We start from the raw sequence: 16,876 nt of genomic DNA, 5'->3' as shown, positions 1-16,876 counted from the left end.
TAACTTTAGATTATGAGTTATATTCAAATAATAGTTTAAATTGAGTTTCTGTTCTGGACAAAGAAATCAAGAATTCTGAATGTAAAAATTGTCCTCCCTAAGATAAAAAGTGTGCCTTGGCTTTAAAAAGATACAGTATCTTAAAAAATATTTTATTATTGCATATTTCTTAGAAGAGAATAGTTTCTGGCATTCGCAAAGCAAAATAACATTAATAAAAGAGTACTTCTGATTTCTGGATTTCTGTTTCTTTCTTTTGATTTATACCTTTGGGATACTGATAATTTAATGTCTGATAATATTTTGCAGTTTTTTTTTAACCTAACTTTTTTACAGAGTTCTCTTAGTATCACCAGTATAAGTTTATTTGTCAGTTTTTAAAAGTTTATTCATAATTTCTCCACTGCTGATCTAAATTTTAAGTTAAAAAAATTGTTCAAGAACACTAATTTAAAATGAATTAGCCCAGCCCTGGCCAGTATTGCTTAGCGGTTAGGGCATCGGCCCGTGGACCAAAGAGTCTTGGGTTTGATTCCGGTCAAGGGCATGTACCTTGGTTGCAGTTCATCCCCGGCCCTGGTCCAGGAGGCAGCCAGTTGAGGTGTCCCTCTCACATCGATGTTTCTCTCTCTCTCTTTCTCCCTCTCCCTCCCTCCCACTCTTTCTGAAGATAAACAGAAAAATATCCTTGGGTGAGGGTTAAAAAAAAAGAAACTAGCCCTCACCCATGTGGCTCAGTTGGTTGGGTGTCATCCTATGGGCAGAAAAGTTGCCAGTTCACTTCCTGGTCAGGGCACATGCCCGGTGGCAGGCTTGATTCCTGGTGGAGGATAGGCAGGAGGCAACTGATTGATGTTTCACACTCACATCCATGTTTCTCTCTTTCTCAAAATCAATAAACTATTCTTTCTTTAAAAAACAAAAACAAAACTATATGCTTAAGTAAATTTGATACTTTTCTTTAAGAGAAAAAAATGCATGCATTAACGCACTTAAACATAGTTTGTAATATATACAAGCATATCACATTGTTTATATATATAAACAATACTTTTTCATAAAATGTTTAAAATGCAATATTGAACATATAGAATATACTTTATTCTATACCTGTAAAATGTCAGCAGGGTTTTCTTTTGCAGATGCAACCAACAAAGTATGTCCATTTATGATTCCTTCTGCCAGGAAATACTTGAAGAGGAAATGAGAATAAATATTATATTTATCCTCTTCTGTAAAAAAGAAAAAAAATTATAGTCAGAATCCTACCATATGCCAAGCATACTCAGGTGTTTTTATAATTTCCTCATTAAAACAAGTCTATGAGATGGGACAATAATTTGGTTTCCTAAGGTACAGCTAGATAGGCTGAAACTTATCTTGATAGTCAATGGGAAGTAGGTACTTATTTAATGAGTCTTCCTATCTTTATCAAAAATCATTCTCCATCTACTATACCACCTCCATTAGCCACAAAATTTAGAGGGTTATATATGACTATATCAAAGAAATCAGAAATTATTTTTCTTTACTGAGATATTCTCAGGCACTGTCCCTCTAAAAAGGTCATTATTACCTACCAACCATTTTGTAAACACATACCTCATTTCTTTCATGTCATAATAATTAAGCACTTGGTGTTTGTAGCCTGATGATTATGATTTATAATATTTATAAAAATAGTATTATTTCTACAGTTTGGTTTGGGGTTTTAAATTCAATAATTTCAAATTAAAGATTTTATTTTGATAGAGTTACTAAACTTGCACTAAATGTTTCCCTAGTAAATAATCCTTTTATCTTTTCTTATCCCCTCATCCTTCCTTCTTTCTGAATTTTACTGGGGAAAAAAACACAACATCAGGTTTCTTAGACAAAAATGTGTTATATTTTTGAGGTTATATGAAAGAATGATAACTTGAATATATCTTTATTCTCTTAATATCACGGATAAGCTACAAGCTTACACTTTTATATCACCTTTCTTTCCTTTAAAACTTTAAACACAACACAAAGACAAGAGATAAGGGTAAATTTATTGCACTATCTAAAAAAGTAGTCATTATTAATTTTTTTAAACAAATATTAATTGATTTCCTATGTCAGACACCACTCATATTTGTAAAAAAATATCACACTATTAAAAATATTTCTAGGAAAGTTTGAGCCTGTGATAATGTTAGAACCGTGTAAAACTTCTTGCAGCTATAATTACAAAACCTGGATAAAACATCATTAAAAATAATTATTTGAAGGCACTGGAAAGCAATAAAAAGAAGGCAGCAACCACAGCAGTTTCATTTGAAAGATAGTGATCATGACTTGTAAGAATTTCAAGATTGTGGTTTTTTTTGCCAAAGACTGTTCCTAACCTCCTTTAGCATTTCCAGGTTGAGGTGGCAGAATTTAGAGTTCAGTGTTGTCAAAACAGCTGAATGACTGGGTAAAAAATCCCGTAAGAACGCCCCAGAAAGTTTATTAACTGTGTCGAAATCCCTGGTTGACCACTAAGCTATGCATAAGATGATGGAAGAAATAGAAAGCAGAAAAAAGACAACAAGATAAAGTTGAAAAACGTAACTGAACCACGTGAGATTTGCAAATTTGCTGCTCTTTTGAAGGTATGCGTTTCCCAATCTGAGAGCTGAATCTTGGACTATAAAAAGCTGAAGTCTATTGATATGAGGTGTCAGAGGACAGAACTCAGGGCTGAGGACCATAGAAAGTGTGAGCTCCAAAATCTGGGTGTAAATTTTGTAAAAATATTTGGCCACTGAGTAAACTTTGTGATTGCGGACAGACAATCCTATGTGACAAGGCTGAAAAGGCAACACTGAAAGGTGGAAAACTGGTTAGAGTTATTATCCGCTGCATAGTATACTGAAGTGAGAGTTAATAATCTAAGGCCAGGCAAGTTAACTACCTATTAAAACAAAACAAAAAAAACTAAGAATTCTCAGGAGAACAGAATGGAATTCAGAATGATCACAGTGCATTATTACCAATGTGCAGATTTCAACTAAAAATTACTGAATGTCATCCACATTAATGAAAACACCCCCCACACACACACACAAACTGATTCCAAATGGACTCAAAAGTTGGATTTAAAAGAAAAAGACTTCCCCGGCTGCTGTGGCTCAGTGGTTGAGTGTTGACCCATGCACCCAGAGGTTACCGGTTCCATTCCCAGTCAGGGAACATGCCCAGGTTGTGGGCCTGGTTCCCAGTGGGGGGCATGCAGGAGGTGGCCAATCGATAGTCTCTCTCATCAATGTTTCTCTCTCTCTCTCCCTTCCTCTCTCTCTCTCTAAAAATCAATAAAGAAAAAAGACAATTAATTAAAAATAAATAAATAAATAAAAGATAAAGACTTCCCCGGCCAGTGTGACTCAGTGGATTGAACGTTGTTCCAGGGACAGAGAGATCCCAGTTCGATTACCAGCCAGGGCACATGCCCAGGTTGCAGGCTTGATCCCCAGTAGGGGGTGTGCAGGAGGCAGCCAATTAAACACATCGGTATTTCTCTCTATCCCTTCCTCTCTCACTAAAAAAAAATCAATGAAAACGTATTTTTAAAATTTTCAACAAAAAAAGACTTCAAAACAACTATTATAAATGTATTCAAAGAATTTTAAAAATGTATCCAAAGTATTAAAAAATATGGTATCAATAAGTAAACAGAAGAATATCAAAAGAGAAATGAAACTATAAAAAGGAATGAGAAAAAATTTAGAGCTTAAAATTATGATTCTATAAATAAATTGGTGATCTCATGAGTAGATTAAGAATGGAGGAAGAAAAAAAAATCATGACGGCAGGTAACAGAAATTATGCAATCTGAAGAACACAGAAAAGAAAATGAAAAATTAAACAGAACTCCAGAGACATATGGAGCAATATAGAAAAGTCCAACCAATGTTTAATTGAAGTCCTAGACACTAAGAGACAAAAAGAAGCAGAAACAATATTTTAAAATGTGATGGCTAAAATATGGCCAAAAATTTCTCAAGTTTGACGAAAACATTCAATTACAGAGCCAAGAAGCATAAGAAACCTCTACTAGGATAAATGCAAAGAAAACCAAATCTAAAAAAATCATAGCAAATTGCTGAATCCCAAAGATAAAGTGTAAATCTTGGAAGCAGCAGGGAAAAATGATGACATACAGGGGTACAACAATACAATTAATGACTGATTTCTCATCAGAGACAATGAAGGCCAGAAGAAATGGTAATTATGTATTCAAACAGTTGAAAAACAAACCCAACTTAACCAAAAGTTGTAAATTCGCAAAACACATTAAAAACTTGCTGTGAGCTCTAGCCTGGTGGCTTGGTTGGTTGGAGCATTATTCCATACACCAAAAAGTTTCAGGTTCAGTTCCTGGTCAGAACATATACCCAGGTTGTGAACTCGATCCCCAGTCTATGGGAAATTATAAAACACTGTGCTTGTATATGTATGTATTTATATCCATATATGCATGTATGTGGATAAATTTTTATTTCAAATTTCTTAAAAAACACAGCTTTTTAAAGCAAACTTAACAGAACTAAGAAAAGATAAAAATAGGTTATATTAGGAGATTTTAACATATGTATCTTAGTAATTGACAGAAGAACTAAAGAGAAAAATTATTAAGAAAATAGAAAATCTGAACAACCTCATCAACCACCTGAATCTGATTACATCATACAATTCCAGAATACATCTAGAATTTGCACCATAAACCATATCTTAATTCAATAAACAGGTCTTAATACACTTCAAAACATTAAAATCTTAGTGTATGAATTCTCCTAGAATTCAGTTGCAAAATAATATCTAGAAAATGCCAAGTATCTTGGACTAGATTAATGATTCTGAACTGTAGTCACTTCTAAGTAACTACAGATCAAAATCAATGAAAAAGAAAATTAGGTTTTTTGAACTGAATGATTATAAAAATACAATATATACAACATTTTTAAGAATAGTTAGCTAATTCCCTGAAGCCCTCCCAGACCCAGATTAGGTAACCCCATTCTTGTAAAAGCTGTTCTCAAGGCTGGGTGACATGGTCACATGTTCTGAAGCATCTTGTTAACTCCTCTTGTAGCATTTAAAACACATTATTGAAATTTCCCCAACAGGCTACAAGATCCTTATGACAGATAATGCTTCCTATTGGTATAACCCTAGTACTGGGCACATAGTATATATCTAGTAAATATTTGTAGAATTAATTAAGGAAAAAAAACCAACAAACATAAATCTATCCTTGTCTTATAAAGCAACCAAATCTACTGTAGTTTGCTGAAAGCACACTCTATCATCACACACACTCTATCTAAAATAGTTATCAACTGTATTTTTTCAAAGACCCCTTGAAGCACAAAAAACTAATAGGCGGAATATCACCTATTTAGGGATTAGCAAAAAATATGCTCTTCAAGCTGAAAATTACCAATTTTGTGCAACAAATTTTGAAGTTGTACAATAAGCATTTAATTAATCTATTTAGTGAATCCCCATAACACTGGCCAAGCAAAAATGATAATGATGCAACAGACTGCCAAAAAGCAAATGTAGTTCTAGCCAGAATTAGTAGTCTAATTCCTAGGTTGGGAGAGATGATTGTCCTCATCTATTCTAGTAGTCGACCAGACTGACAATAATATATTTCATTTGGGTATTTACACAAACTAAAGTATCTTCAGAATGGTGTGACCAGGATGGTCAAGGGACTTGAACAAGCATGAGAAATAAGATACTTAGCTTGAAGAAAAAGAGACCTAAGGGATGCAAGGGAGCTGTCCTCAAATATTTGATAGGCTGTCATATGGAAATGGAATTATACTTGTTCATTAGGCCTCCAGGGGTAGAATGAAACCTAAAGGATGAACAGAACAGGAATATCAATTTCTCCTTTTATCAAAGTTCAAATGAGCTGCTACTATCATTTCACTGAGACTGCTCTCAGCGTCAACAATGACTTTCTAATTATTTCTCCAACACTTTTAAATCTTGATCTTATTTCATTTGTTTTGCAGCTATTAATTACCGTGGAGAATATTCTTCCTGAAACTACACCCTCCCTCCCCCTCCATACCCCCAGTTAAGGTACTTCTTGCTCTCAGTTTCACCGTTCTACTCTATTTCTTTAGCCATTCTATGATAATGTAGTTTATATAGAGCTCTCAATTCAATTTAGTATATAAATATGAAGTGGTTTTATTAATTTTTTTCAGTTACTACTTTCCACTATACTATGAAAATCTTCTTTTTCTCATCTTTTAATGACATCTAGAGTGGATTGCTTGATTTTCTTAGCACCAGTTTCAGTGATTAAAACCTGGAACATTCAAGTATAAACGTTTATATTCAATGCAAACCTTTTCCACCTCTTCCTTAAGTGCAGACTAAACATGTGGCTTGAAGGTTTTAGTGTGGCAGAGGGGTCCTAAAGAAAAAAGTTCTCAAATTCCTCTTCCCTCATGTCATCTCTCCAAGTCCTAGCTATGTAAATGGGAGAAAGAAAAAGTTGCAGAAATCAACTTACATAATTGGCCTTGGGCGTAGGCAGAGAAATGTCTATAACCTCACTCTGATCTGATCTATTTAAGCCTGCTGCTGGTGGCCTATGAAGGTATGGTGGTTTCCATATAGGTGATATACGTGGTTTTCATGGGCTTCCTCTGTTTCATTCCAGTCCATATGTCACTAAAAAAATCCTTCCAAGAGGTAGAATATAGTGTTTTTTTGGGGGGAAGGGGGGCTGGTCAGTATTCATATTCAATTTCTCCTCTGGAAAAGTTAGCTGTCACTATCATTATCCCAGATGTTTACACAGTCTATTCTAGCATGCCTCCCTCCATTTTCAACATTAGACTCAGGAAACAGTCTTGGTGTTTGAGAATGCTGAACAACTCTAAGAGACACAAGGCAGGCTTTCCCAAGAACTCTCTCAACATGCACTGCTCACTAATGGGCTTGCAGGTTCAGAGTTTAGCAAGCAATCAGCTGGGAAACAAGAATGCCAGTCTCTGCTTTTTGCAATCATTCTCAACATCTATGACTGATGCTCTTGGAGTTGTACTCTCTTACTTGCCTGAGCGAGGGGTCACTTTACCATGAATGATGCATTCTTGCTCCCTCCAATCCTTGCCTGTATTGCCTGGTAAGTAAGGGTGGTGACGGTGGTGAAATGATGAGGAAGTAGTTGTACTAGTTCCTTGAGCCTACATCTACATCCAATTGCTGGAAAGGGGGAACTTAAACATTTGTCTTCTTTTCTCACTTTGGGATAGTCACCAATTCTGAGGAACTCAACATCCTACTAAAAAATAGTAAATAGCTAATCTTATTGACCACTAAGTAAGTATATCTTAAACAATGCAATGTGATTCTCATATAATTAGCTATTTAATCCTCAAAATAACCTTAAAAGATAAAGGTTATTAATCCCTATTTTACAGGTAAACAACAGCTAGTAAACAGCAGAGCCATGATTTGAATCTGGACATCTGATTCCAGAGGCTATGATCATAACCTCTTTCATGGGCTTATTTTTCCTTTATCTCTTAAATAATGATGTACCGCCCTGGCTGGTTTGGCTCAGCGGTTGGAGCTTCGGCCTATGGACCAGAGAGTCCCGGGTTCGGTTTCCGCTAGGGGCACGTACCAAAAAAATAAATAAATAAATAAATAATGATGCACATAGTCTGTATATTTTTGCCTTGCTTTTCTCTTAACTCTAGTTGTTCTTAGATATTTTTGGAGTCTCAGACCACTCTAAGAATTTGATGCAAGTTATACATGTTACTCTAAAAATATACATAGTCATATACAAATTTGTATGTAATGTCAAAGAATTAAAGTTCCATCTATGGACCCTCACGGGTCTTATAAACCTGGGCGTTCTAATATATGCATATGACCTCATCTAAAAAATACGTTAAATAAAACGTTAGTTAAATATGTTAAATAAAACATTAGTAATCCCTGAGATTTTTCTCTAGCCTAAATTTATTATACAAATATTCAATTGTCTAAGAGGTAGAACTACTTAGAACATAAAATTCATTATGTTTAAACTAAACTCATTACTCTACCTCAATATTTGTTTATTCTCCTCCTTTCCTGACTTCACCTAATGGCACTAACTCAACACTTTCTGATTTCCAAAATCTTGAAATCATCCTAGCTCCTGTCTATCTCCTACATATTTGTTTTTTTTTGTTTTTGTTTTTTTTTTGGTACATGTTCCTGCTGGGAACTGAACCCGGGACTCTCTGGTCCACAGGCCAATGCTATAACCGCTGAGCCAAACCAGCCTGGGCTCTCCTACATATTTGCATAGCAGAGAAGTAGAAATCAATCTTGAGGAACCTATTAAAAAGGAGGAAAACATAGGAAAATGACATTTCATATTAGAGTAGTGTAAGCATAGGTAAACAAATGATAAAATTCCATTCTCATTTTTTACCTGTTGGGACTGGTAAAGATGAAAATGTTTGATAATACACAGTATTGTCAAGGGTGAGGGTAAACTGGTACTCTTGTAACTGTTGACTGAAGTATAAAGTGGCATGACCTCTTTGGAGAGCAATCTAATTATATCTAACACAATTAACATGTCCCACTCAAACAAGTCTATGTCTACATATTTATTCTCCAGATATTTTATATAAGTATGCAAAGTTTATGTACAAAATTTATACAATAGTATTGTTAGTAACAGGAAAAAAAGGAATTAACCTAAAATTATCAGTAGAGAATGATTTAAATAAATTATAGCATATCCATACCATAAAATCCTGTGCTGTTATAGAGAAGAATAAAGTCTATCTTTATGAATGCACATGGACTTTTCTCTAAGATGTATTAAGTGAAAAAAGCAAGGTGCTAAATGCTCCCAAGTATATTTCTTATGTAGAAATATTTGTATGGGCTACCAGGGCAATATTGTCTCTGGGTGTGGGGACTAAGCAACCGAAAGGTCAACCTATTTTTTTCTATATATCTTTTTGTACTTTAAATAAAAACTGTAAATTATTTTTCCCATAAAGTCCTTCAATTATTCTTTATTTACTAAATAATAAATTTTTAAAAAAATATGACAGATATTATCATTTCTAGAATTCTAGTACAGACCATACTAAATATGGAATATTGTATTCAGTTCTGGGTACAGCTGAAGAGACAAAGTCAGACTAGAAGGTGTGAAAAGAGAAAAACCAGGGTTAAAACCAAGACACATAAAAACCGGTTTAAGAAACTCTGTCTATTTAGTTTGGAGAAGATTTGAGGTGATAAAATAGTTATTTTCAAATAGTTTAAGAGTGGCATGTGAGAGTATGTAGATTAATTCTTGATTATATCAGAGGGCAAAACTATGAATAAAAAAATTTCTACAAGTAGATGGATTAGACATTAATAAAAGGAACTTTCTAACAAATCACAGTAATTTCAACAACAAACATTGCTTTGTGAAATGATGAGTCCTTTAAACTAGATAATTTGCACTCAAATGATGTTTGATATCTGTCAAGGATTATGGAAAAGTGACTGGTGGCTAGATGGGAGCTTTGATTATGTAACTGCCAAGGTTTACTTAAATTTTAAGATTCTCTAATCTAAACTAAAAAAATAAGGCAAAAAGGGTTATAAATGTGTACTTAAATAAGAACCATTATATCTTTAAAGGTGAACAAAAATATGATTTATAAGTTTGTTACTTTTATTTCAATAAGAGGTCAATAATGATAAAAAATCTGAGATATATACAATGGACTTATGAGCACACCAACTTCTCAAATTAATCATTCCAGTAACCCCTCTCTAAATACGAGATTCTCCAGAAAAATCAATTGGCATTAATTTTTGTCTTTTTGTAAAAAATGGACAATGCCCTGTGAACATTTTTCTAATTATAAGAGCTACATTATCAGACAGATATACTTGCCTAATTTATTTCAAGTTCAGATCAAGATCTGAATTTAAATTAGACTTTAAGGCAATTTCTCTTTGAATTACCTTAACTCCTGAAGAGTTAAATACTTTATTTCAGAATAGGAAAATCCATGCAGTCATTACGCACAACAAAAAACTGATCAGGAAGAACAAGTATGTATGCTATACCAACCGATTAGAAGAACTGTTCCAACAGCCAAACCTCCACCTGAAAATAAAACAAAACCAAGAAGAAAATTAATCTACATTTCACATTACTTTTAGCATAAAAGTTAGGCTTTAGCAAAGACAGGTTTCCAATAACTTTAAAATTGCTGTTGAAATATTTTAATCACCTTTGCAATACTTTGCTTAAAGTGCTATTATGAAATAATTACATATTATATGTAATTACACACTACACATTACAATTACTTTTATAGTATACTGTACTATCCTCTATTCTCCTGTGATAAGACCATGCAGTACTCAACACAATTGTGGCTAACCATTCCAATAATGTTATATTTAGTACTTGTTAATAAATTAACTCAATATTCAAGACCTAAATGTGCACAGTAACTTAACTACTACATAGGTACAACAAAGAAAAAATTCCACTTTAATATTTATGCTCAAATTTAATAAGCCTTGGAAGAAACAAACTGATAATTAAAATGTATTCCTTTTTCATTATGAATAATATACACAAAATCTGGACATGCTTAAATATATTTAGAATTTAAAATAAACATATTTGTCATTTCAAACAAAAAAGTCATAATCACAAAATAAATGTTCAATATTACGAGAAAATGTTCTTTTAAATATCTGAATTAGGATAATGTGATCATGAACATATAACCCAAATAGATTTTTAAAAATCAATTTAAAACCAAGTTTTAGGAAACTAGAACGAAACTAAAAAGATACGACATTCAACTACTATTTTGCTTTCAAAACATTTGTAAAGTAGCATTACTTGTAACTAAGTCTGCAAATACAAGTTCACTTAAAAGTAAAAATATGTATTATATTTAAATTAGAATGTAATCTACTTGGGGGGTGGGGAGAGGTAGAAGGTAAAGGGAGAATAAATGGTGATGGAAGGAGACTCGACTTTGGGTAGTGAACACCCAATGCAGTGTACAGATGATGTATTATAGAACTGTACCTGAAACCTATATAATTTTATTAACCAATGTCACCTTAATAAATTCAATAAAAAACAAACACGAAAACATGGGCTTTGAGGTCACCTAGACCTAACTTACATTCTACTAATCACTAGCTTCCTGTCTTGGGAAGTTAATGCAGCTCTTGATGCCTCTGTGTTCTGATCTGCAAAATAGGTTCATAATACTACATGCCTGGCAAGGAGTGTAAGGGAGTTCACGTCTGAGGAGAGCCAGGATTATATTAAGACTTCATTTGTTGGAGACCACACTGGTCCCCAGCTCTGAGGCACCCAGCTAAGGTGCCTGCCAGAGAGCCAACCAGGGTACCAAGCATTGTCTGCAGGCAGAATGGATATGTCCCATCCATACATGTCTGAATAATCTTCAAATGTATAGATGCTGTTGTAATACACGGAATATAAATTCTAAAAAATACACTACTCAACATTGTTGGACAGTTGAAGACAATGTAATTAGAATGCTTTGAGGGTTTTGCACAGGGCAGGGCACAAAATTGTAAAAGAAACATTAGAACACTAATAGAGAACTTTCCTCCAAAAAGTTTTAAAGTGGCAAATGTTTTTTAAAAAAATAGTATGTAAAGTTCCTTTGATAGTGTTTATCTTTTGCTTTGTAAGTAGCATAAATAAATGTTATGTTTTCAAAGAATTTAAAATTTGGTAACATACATGTCACACAGAATACAATGCAACATTTGGCAACTTTGTAAGTAGAACATCCTAAATTGATACAGAAAACAATAAAAAAAGAAGAGATCAGCATATTTATTTATTTTTTTTGTTTAAGTAGATTTGTTATAGGACAAATATATATTTTAATTTCACATTCAGATAAGTTCCTTCATTATACCATGTAAAGCCATACATAGGATAACTTTGAATGTTGTTCAAACCAAAAGATTTAACATAAACTGAAATATATATGAACACGTATGTTACCAAAAATCAGAGCACAAAGGTTTTCTATGGGACAAGATTAAGCTAATGGTTTAATTGTACAGTTAGTGCTACATATAAACCACATATAGACCACTAACTTTTTAATCCATTTTGAACATTTTAAATTCTACTTTCCACCTCCTTAGATCCCTTACATACAAAAATAAACATTTAACTACCAAATCAGCATTCTGTGTATATTTAAGATGAAATATAGGCACACAGATTATAGTGTCTAGTCTTCAGCAAGAACTACAAAAAAGTAGTTGCTTTTCTTTCCTTAACCTATTTCTTTCTTTCCTTCCTCTTTCTTCCTTCCTCTTTCTTTCTTCTTTCTTTCTTTCTTTCTTTCTTTCTTTCTTTCTTTCTTTCTTTCTTTCTTTCTTTTTCTTTCTTTCTTTTCTTTTCTTTCTTTCTTTCTTGATTTTAGAGAGGAAGGGAGAGGGATAGAAACATCCATGAGAGAACATTGATTGGCCGCTTCCCACATGCCCCCCACGGGGAATTGGGCCCACAACCTGGGCATGTGCCCTGACTGGAAATCGAACCAACAACTTCTTGGTGCATGGGTCGATGCTCAACCAGTGAGCCACATGGGCTGGGCTTAACCTATTTCTTATAGGAAGGATTTAGATTTATCTAAACTTTCCTGGGTCTACATTCATGTTTTCTCAAATTAGAAATTTATATAAAGCTTCAAGGAAGTGTGAAAAGGAATGCTTAAAAATTAAAGACACTATGTGAATGTTATTCACAGTGGGATGATGAGACTAGATCAAGGAATAGTTTCCCAATTAAAAGAAGTGATTTCGCCCTGGCCAGTTTGGCTCAGCAGTTGAGTGTCGGCCTGTGGACCAGAGAATCCTGGGTTCGGTTCCCGTTAGGGGCACGTACCAAAAAAAAAAAAATTAAAAAGAAGTGATTTCTAGTTCAGGTGTCTGGCCCAGAAAGGTACACACAGTAACAGCTACCCTTACCATTCTGGTTATTATTTTCTGATTAGAACAAATCACTGAAAGTATCCTGTTGCTTTATAAAAAATGATCACCTTAACAGTAAATCAGACTATGCTAAGGAGGTAATTTTGTTAGAATGATGCAAGCTACTATTCCTGATAATTCAGAAAACACCACTCAAATTTCAAAAATCTTATGTACATTAAAATTCTGATGTCCAGAAAGTTCAGCATTACTTAAAACATAAAATGGGGACATTTCCATGACTTTTATCAGCCAAATTAATATCCCATCAGGACTTCTCTTACAAAAATGCAATTTTCCCCCCTCTATTATGTAAATTAGACTCAAATTATGATTGGCTCTAGTATAGGTTCAGCATTTTGAAGGCTGGTCATCAGGAATAAGATGAATCTACCATGTTAACTACTTTTAAGTCAGGTTTGTATTCTATGCATATGAGGGGAAATGATTCAACTCGTGCATGTACACACAGACATAGCAGCAAGGTTACTCTAGTCTTCCAAATCTGATTTTAGTGTGACAGCTCACATTTCCCCCAAATACCTCTGTATAAAATATTCTGATATGCCTCACTTGATATGCTGACATTTTAGCTGTATTTTAGAGTAAGTTTGAATACATCTGCAGTCATGTCCCTACCAAAAATGTAAAACCTTAAACAACCAACCACACAGGATATGTTGACAATATATTCAACCAAAGCTAGCTTTTAATATATCTTTAAAATCAGTAACCCCTAAAATGTTTGACAGGTAAGTGATGAGGTAAGTAAGCAATCATATTATTTTTATGATAAAACATACAATGAAGTGAAACGGTCTTCTTTACCGCCCCCTCTCCTCTTTAATCGTATCTTACAGAAATCATCAAGACACTTTCTAAGTCTCTAAGCAAATAAACACTTGGTTTTAATTCTAGACCTTCTTAAGTAGTATATATATCTCTAGTTTACTAAAAATACAGGCAGTTAAATATTATACCTACATGCTAAGATGGCATGAGTTTTAAAACTTGAAGATACTTTGCAAGTTTGATATTTTAAAGTATTAATTTCATCAAGATTTTACATTTTAAAATGCTACATAACAGCATTTTAAAATGACAGCATTTGTCCTGAATCTAGAAAGAAAAATATAATGCTTTAAAAAATATTATGAGAAGATTTAAGATCTTGTGATTAAGTGCCAATATCTTCCTATTTTATGATTTTTAAAATATGAGAGAAAGGACTTTAAAATTTGTGTGAAGTTAGAAAACTGTATCAATATTATTTTAAAGGAAGAATACTCCATCCCCACACTTCCCCAAACAAATCTCTAATTAAGCTATAAATTTTGGGTAAATTAAGGTCAAAAGAATATATTAGAATATGAAGGCCCAGAAGTGATGCTTTACTTTACAACATGGGCATCTCCTTTTTCAAAGTTAGAGAAAATAAAAGGGAAAAGAAAAACAGAAAAGATAACGGTGACATATACAAGTTCTTTCCAGTGCTCTCTATAAAAGAATAGTTTTGCTTAAAATAACAGAAAGGCATTTTAGGGAAAACGTAATGTAAAAAAACAAGTTCATATCCTTTCCTTAGTTCATAGCAATACTGTTAAATACTCAATGTCACACCTCAAATTAAATTGCAGTTATTTCACTAATAACTCTACTTTTTCTACTCTTTCTAGGAGTATAAAACATTCTGACAACTCTTGCTTATAACAATTATTGGCTGGGCAAATATGGGAATCAAAATAGAAAAATCTATGAACAGTGACCATAATGGTTATGTAGATTAAAATCACAAAAAACAAGTTTATGTAATAACCCAAAGGAATGAGCTATGGCTTTTAATTGCTAACGTATCATAACCAGGATTACTTTATTGAGCCCAAACTCAATGTACATCTCCCACACTTTAGATTAAGATATAGTGGAGCAAAGGAAATAAACCTACCAGTATTTATTTTTTTTACATCAGTGTTGAAAATGTTAGCCACCATTAAGCTTCTTTGGAATACTCTTCTTGGACTATTATTTACCTCAAGTCCCTACCTGGCATTCACTTCACAGTCAAAATTTAATAAGTTCTGAACAGCAAAGAAGTAACTCAGTCAAGCCTGATACTTTCCTTTAAGCATCTTTTTGAAGGATGAGGCTGGGGAATAATTCCTACAGATTCGACAATATGGTCCTAAAATAGACTACATCTTATATGCTAGGAGAAAGAAATTCTGTCAGAATCTTTCACCCACTATAATCTCTCTTTGAAAATTCCTAAAAAATAAAAATAGAATATTTACATATAGTGTCATCAAATAACAACATACTTTTCCTGGAAGGGCAGAGTTGAGAACTCACATTAGGAAATCTCAGAGCCTAAGAAATTTAAATGTAGCCAACTTGGGAAATGTATATCAATATCTAACAATCAAATTAAGTTGTCAGAACAAATGTATTTAATATGATTAGATCATGTTTAAAAGATGTAGATATAGGAAATTCTCAAATTTATAAAATAATTTGCTTTTGGAGTATGCAATGGAAATATGAGAATATCATTAAATGACTAACATTCAATTAGCCTGTATAATGCCTTTTAAGTATACTTTGTATCTATGCTTAAAATTTTAATGGAACAGTGGCAGTAGTAAAATATCACTGCACTGTATGGCAGTAATACAGTATTTACTTGTTACACAGTTATCACTGAATATATTTAGGCAACAATCACAATGTCACAGAATAGTTTCATCATCCTGATATCATAACATCTTATTATCATTACATTTTGTCACAATATGATCATATTAGGCTTGTCAGAATCCCAGTCAAATAACATTTGAGTAACAACACAATCTGAATTGCTTATACCTATATATATATATACACTTTAGCAGCCAAATGTTTCACTTTCAAACAATGTTTTAATGAAAACAGATGTAAAGGGTTTGCTCCATAGAGCCATATAAAACAGAACATCAAAATACATGAATGCTATAATGAAGTTAACAACTAAAATAGTTCTGCATACATTTATTATTCCACATGTAGTAACTCCTATTATAACAACTTCTACTTCTTTGCACTTTGGAATTACTACATATATGTAAAAATATTTCAAAATTATCAAAAAACTGATACTTATTTCAATCATCTTAATGAACACTAATTTTTAGCATAAGTCTGTAATAATCAAATACTAGCGTCCCATCCCCAGGCAAATCTGGAAATTTTTGAAATTACAGTTCAAGTTTATATCACTGTATAAACACATGATGAAGTTGCTCTGGGTTACCTTTTTGGTGGGTGCTTCAAGGGACTATGGTTAAATGATTAGTCTCAGGTTCAGTAAATAGTTAAAACCACTTGAAAACAGTTTTCAAAAATGTGAAACAGCTATAGCATTTGTGGAGCACTAAATCTGGAGCCTGAAGATCAGCTCAGGCTGTCACTGGTTATGTGACTCTGTTCATGTTACTTAATCTCTGAGTCTGTTTTTAGAGCTTTATCATACATGTTTCATACATTCTTGTCCAGGTTATTTTTTTTCCATACTTTTTTTTTTTTCCAATCAAGAACTTATAGAGAGTCTACTAAGTGTCAGAAACTGCGCTAGGCACATTTTGTTATCCTAATTAGAAACTGAAGGTATAACATCACAAATGTGACCTTTTTGTTTGGAGAGTTTTAAGACTAAGTGGGTGAAATTACACATCCCCACTGAATTACACACTTAATATATGTAAAAACATATTATATATAGATATAGATATAGGTATATTATATAACATATAATCATGGGTGTGATCCTATATTTGAACTTAAATTTGAA

The 16,876-nt window shown here is 33.1% G+C and overlaps 1 protein-coding gene across 1 annotated transcript in view; it reads right to left on the bottom strand.

The window, feature by feature from the left end:
• ELP4 (elongator acetyltransferase complex subunit 4) overlaps positions 1 to 16,876 on the bottom strand; it is a 210,204-nt gene that overhangs the window by 191,496 nt on the left and 1,832 nt on the right. The window contains exons 2-3 of the mRNA XM_036259175.1: positions 10,130 to 10,165; positions 1,111 to 1,232 (exon numbers count right to left, since the gene is read on the bottom strand). Of these exons, the coding sequence (XP_036115068.1) occupies positions 1,111 to 1,232; positions 10,130 to 10,165 (158 nt within the window). The remainder of the gene's footprint in view (positions 1 to 1,110; positions 1,233 to 10,129; positions 10,166 to 16,876) is intronic.

Source organism: Molossus molossus, unplaced genomic scaffold (genome assembly GCF_014108415.1).
Source record: "Molossus molossus isolate mMolMol1 unplaced genomic scaffold, mMolMol1.p scaffold_m16_p_13, whole genome shotgun sequence".
In the NCBI taxonomy this organism is placed as follows: domain Eukaryota; kingdom Metazoa; phylum Chordata; class Mammalia; order Chiroptera; family Molossidae; genus Molossus; species Molossus molossus.
This window is presented reverse-complemented; position numbering and strand designations above follow the sequence as displayed.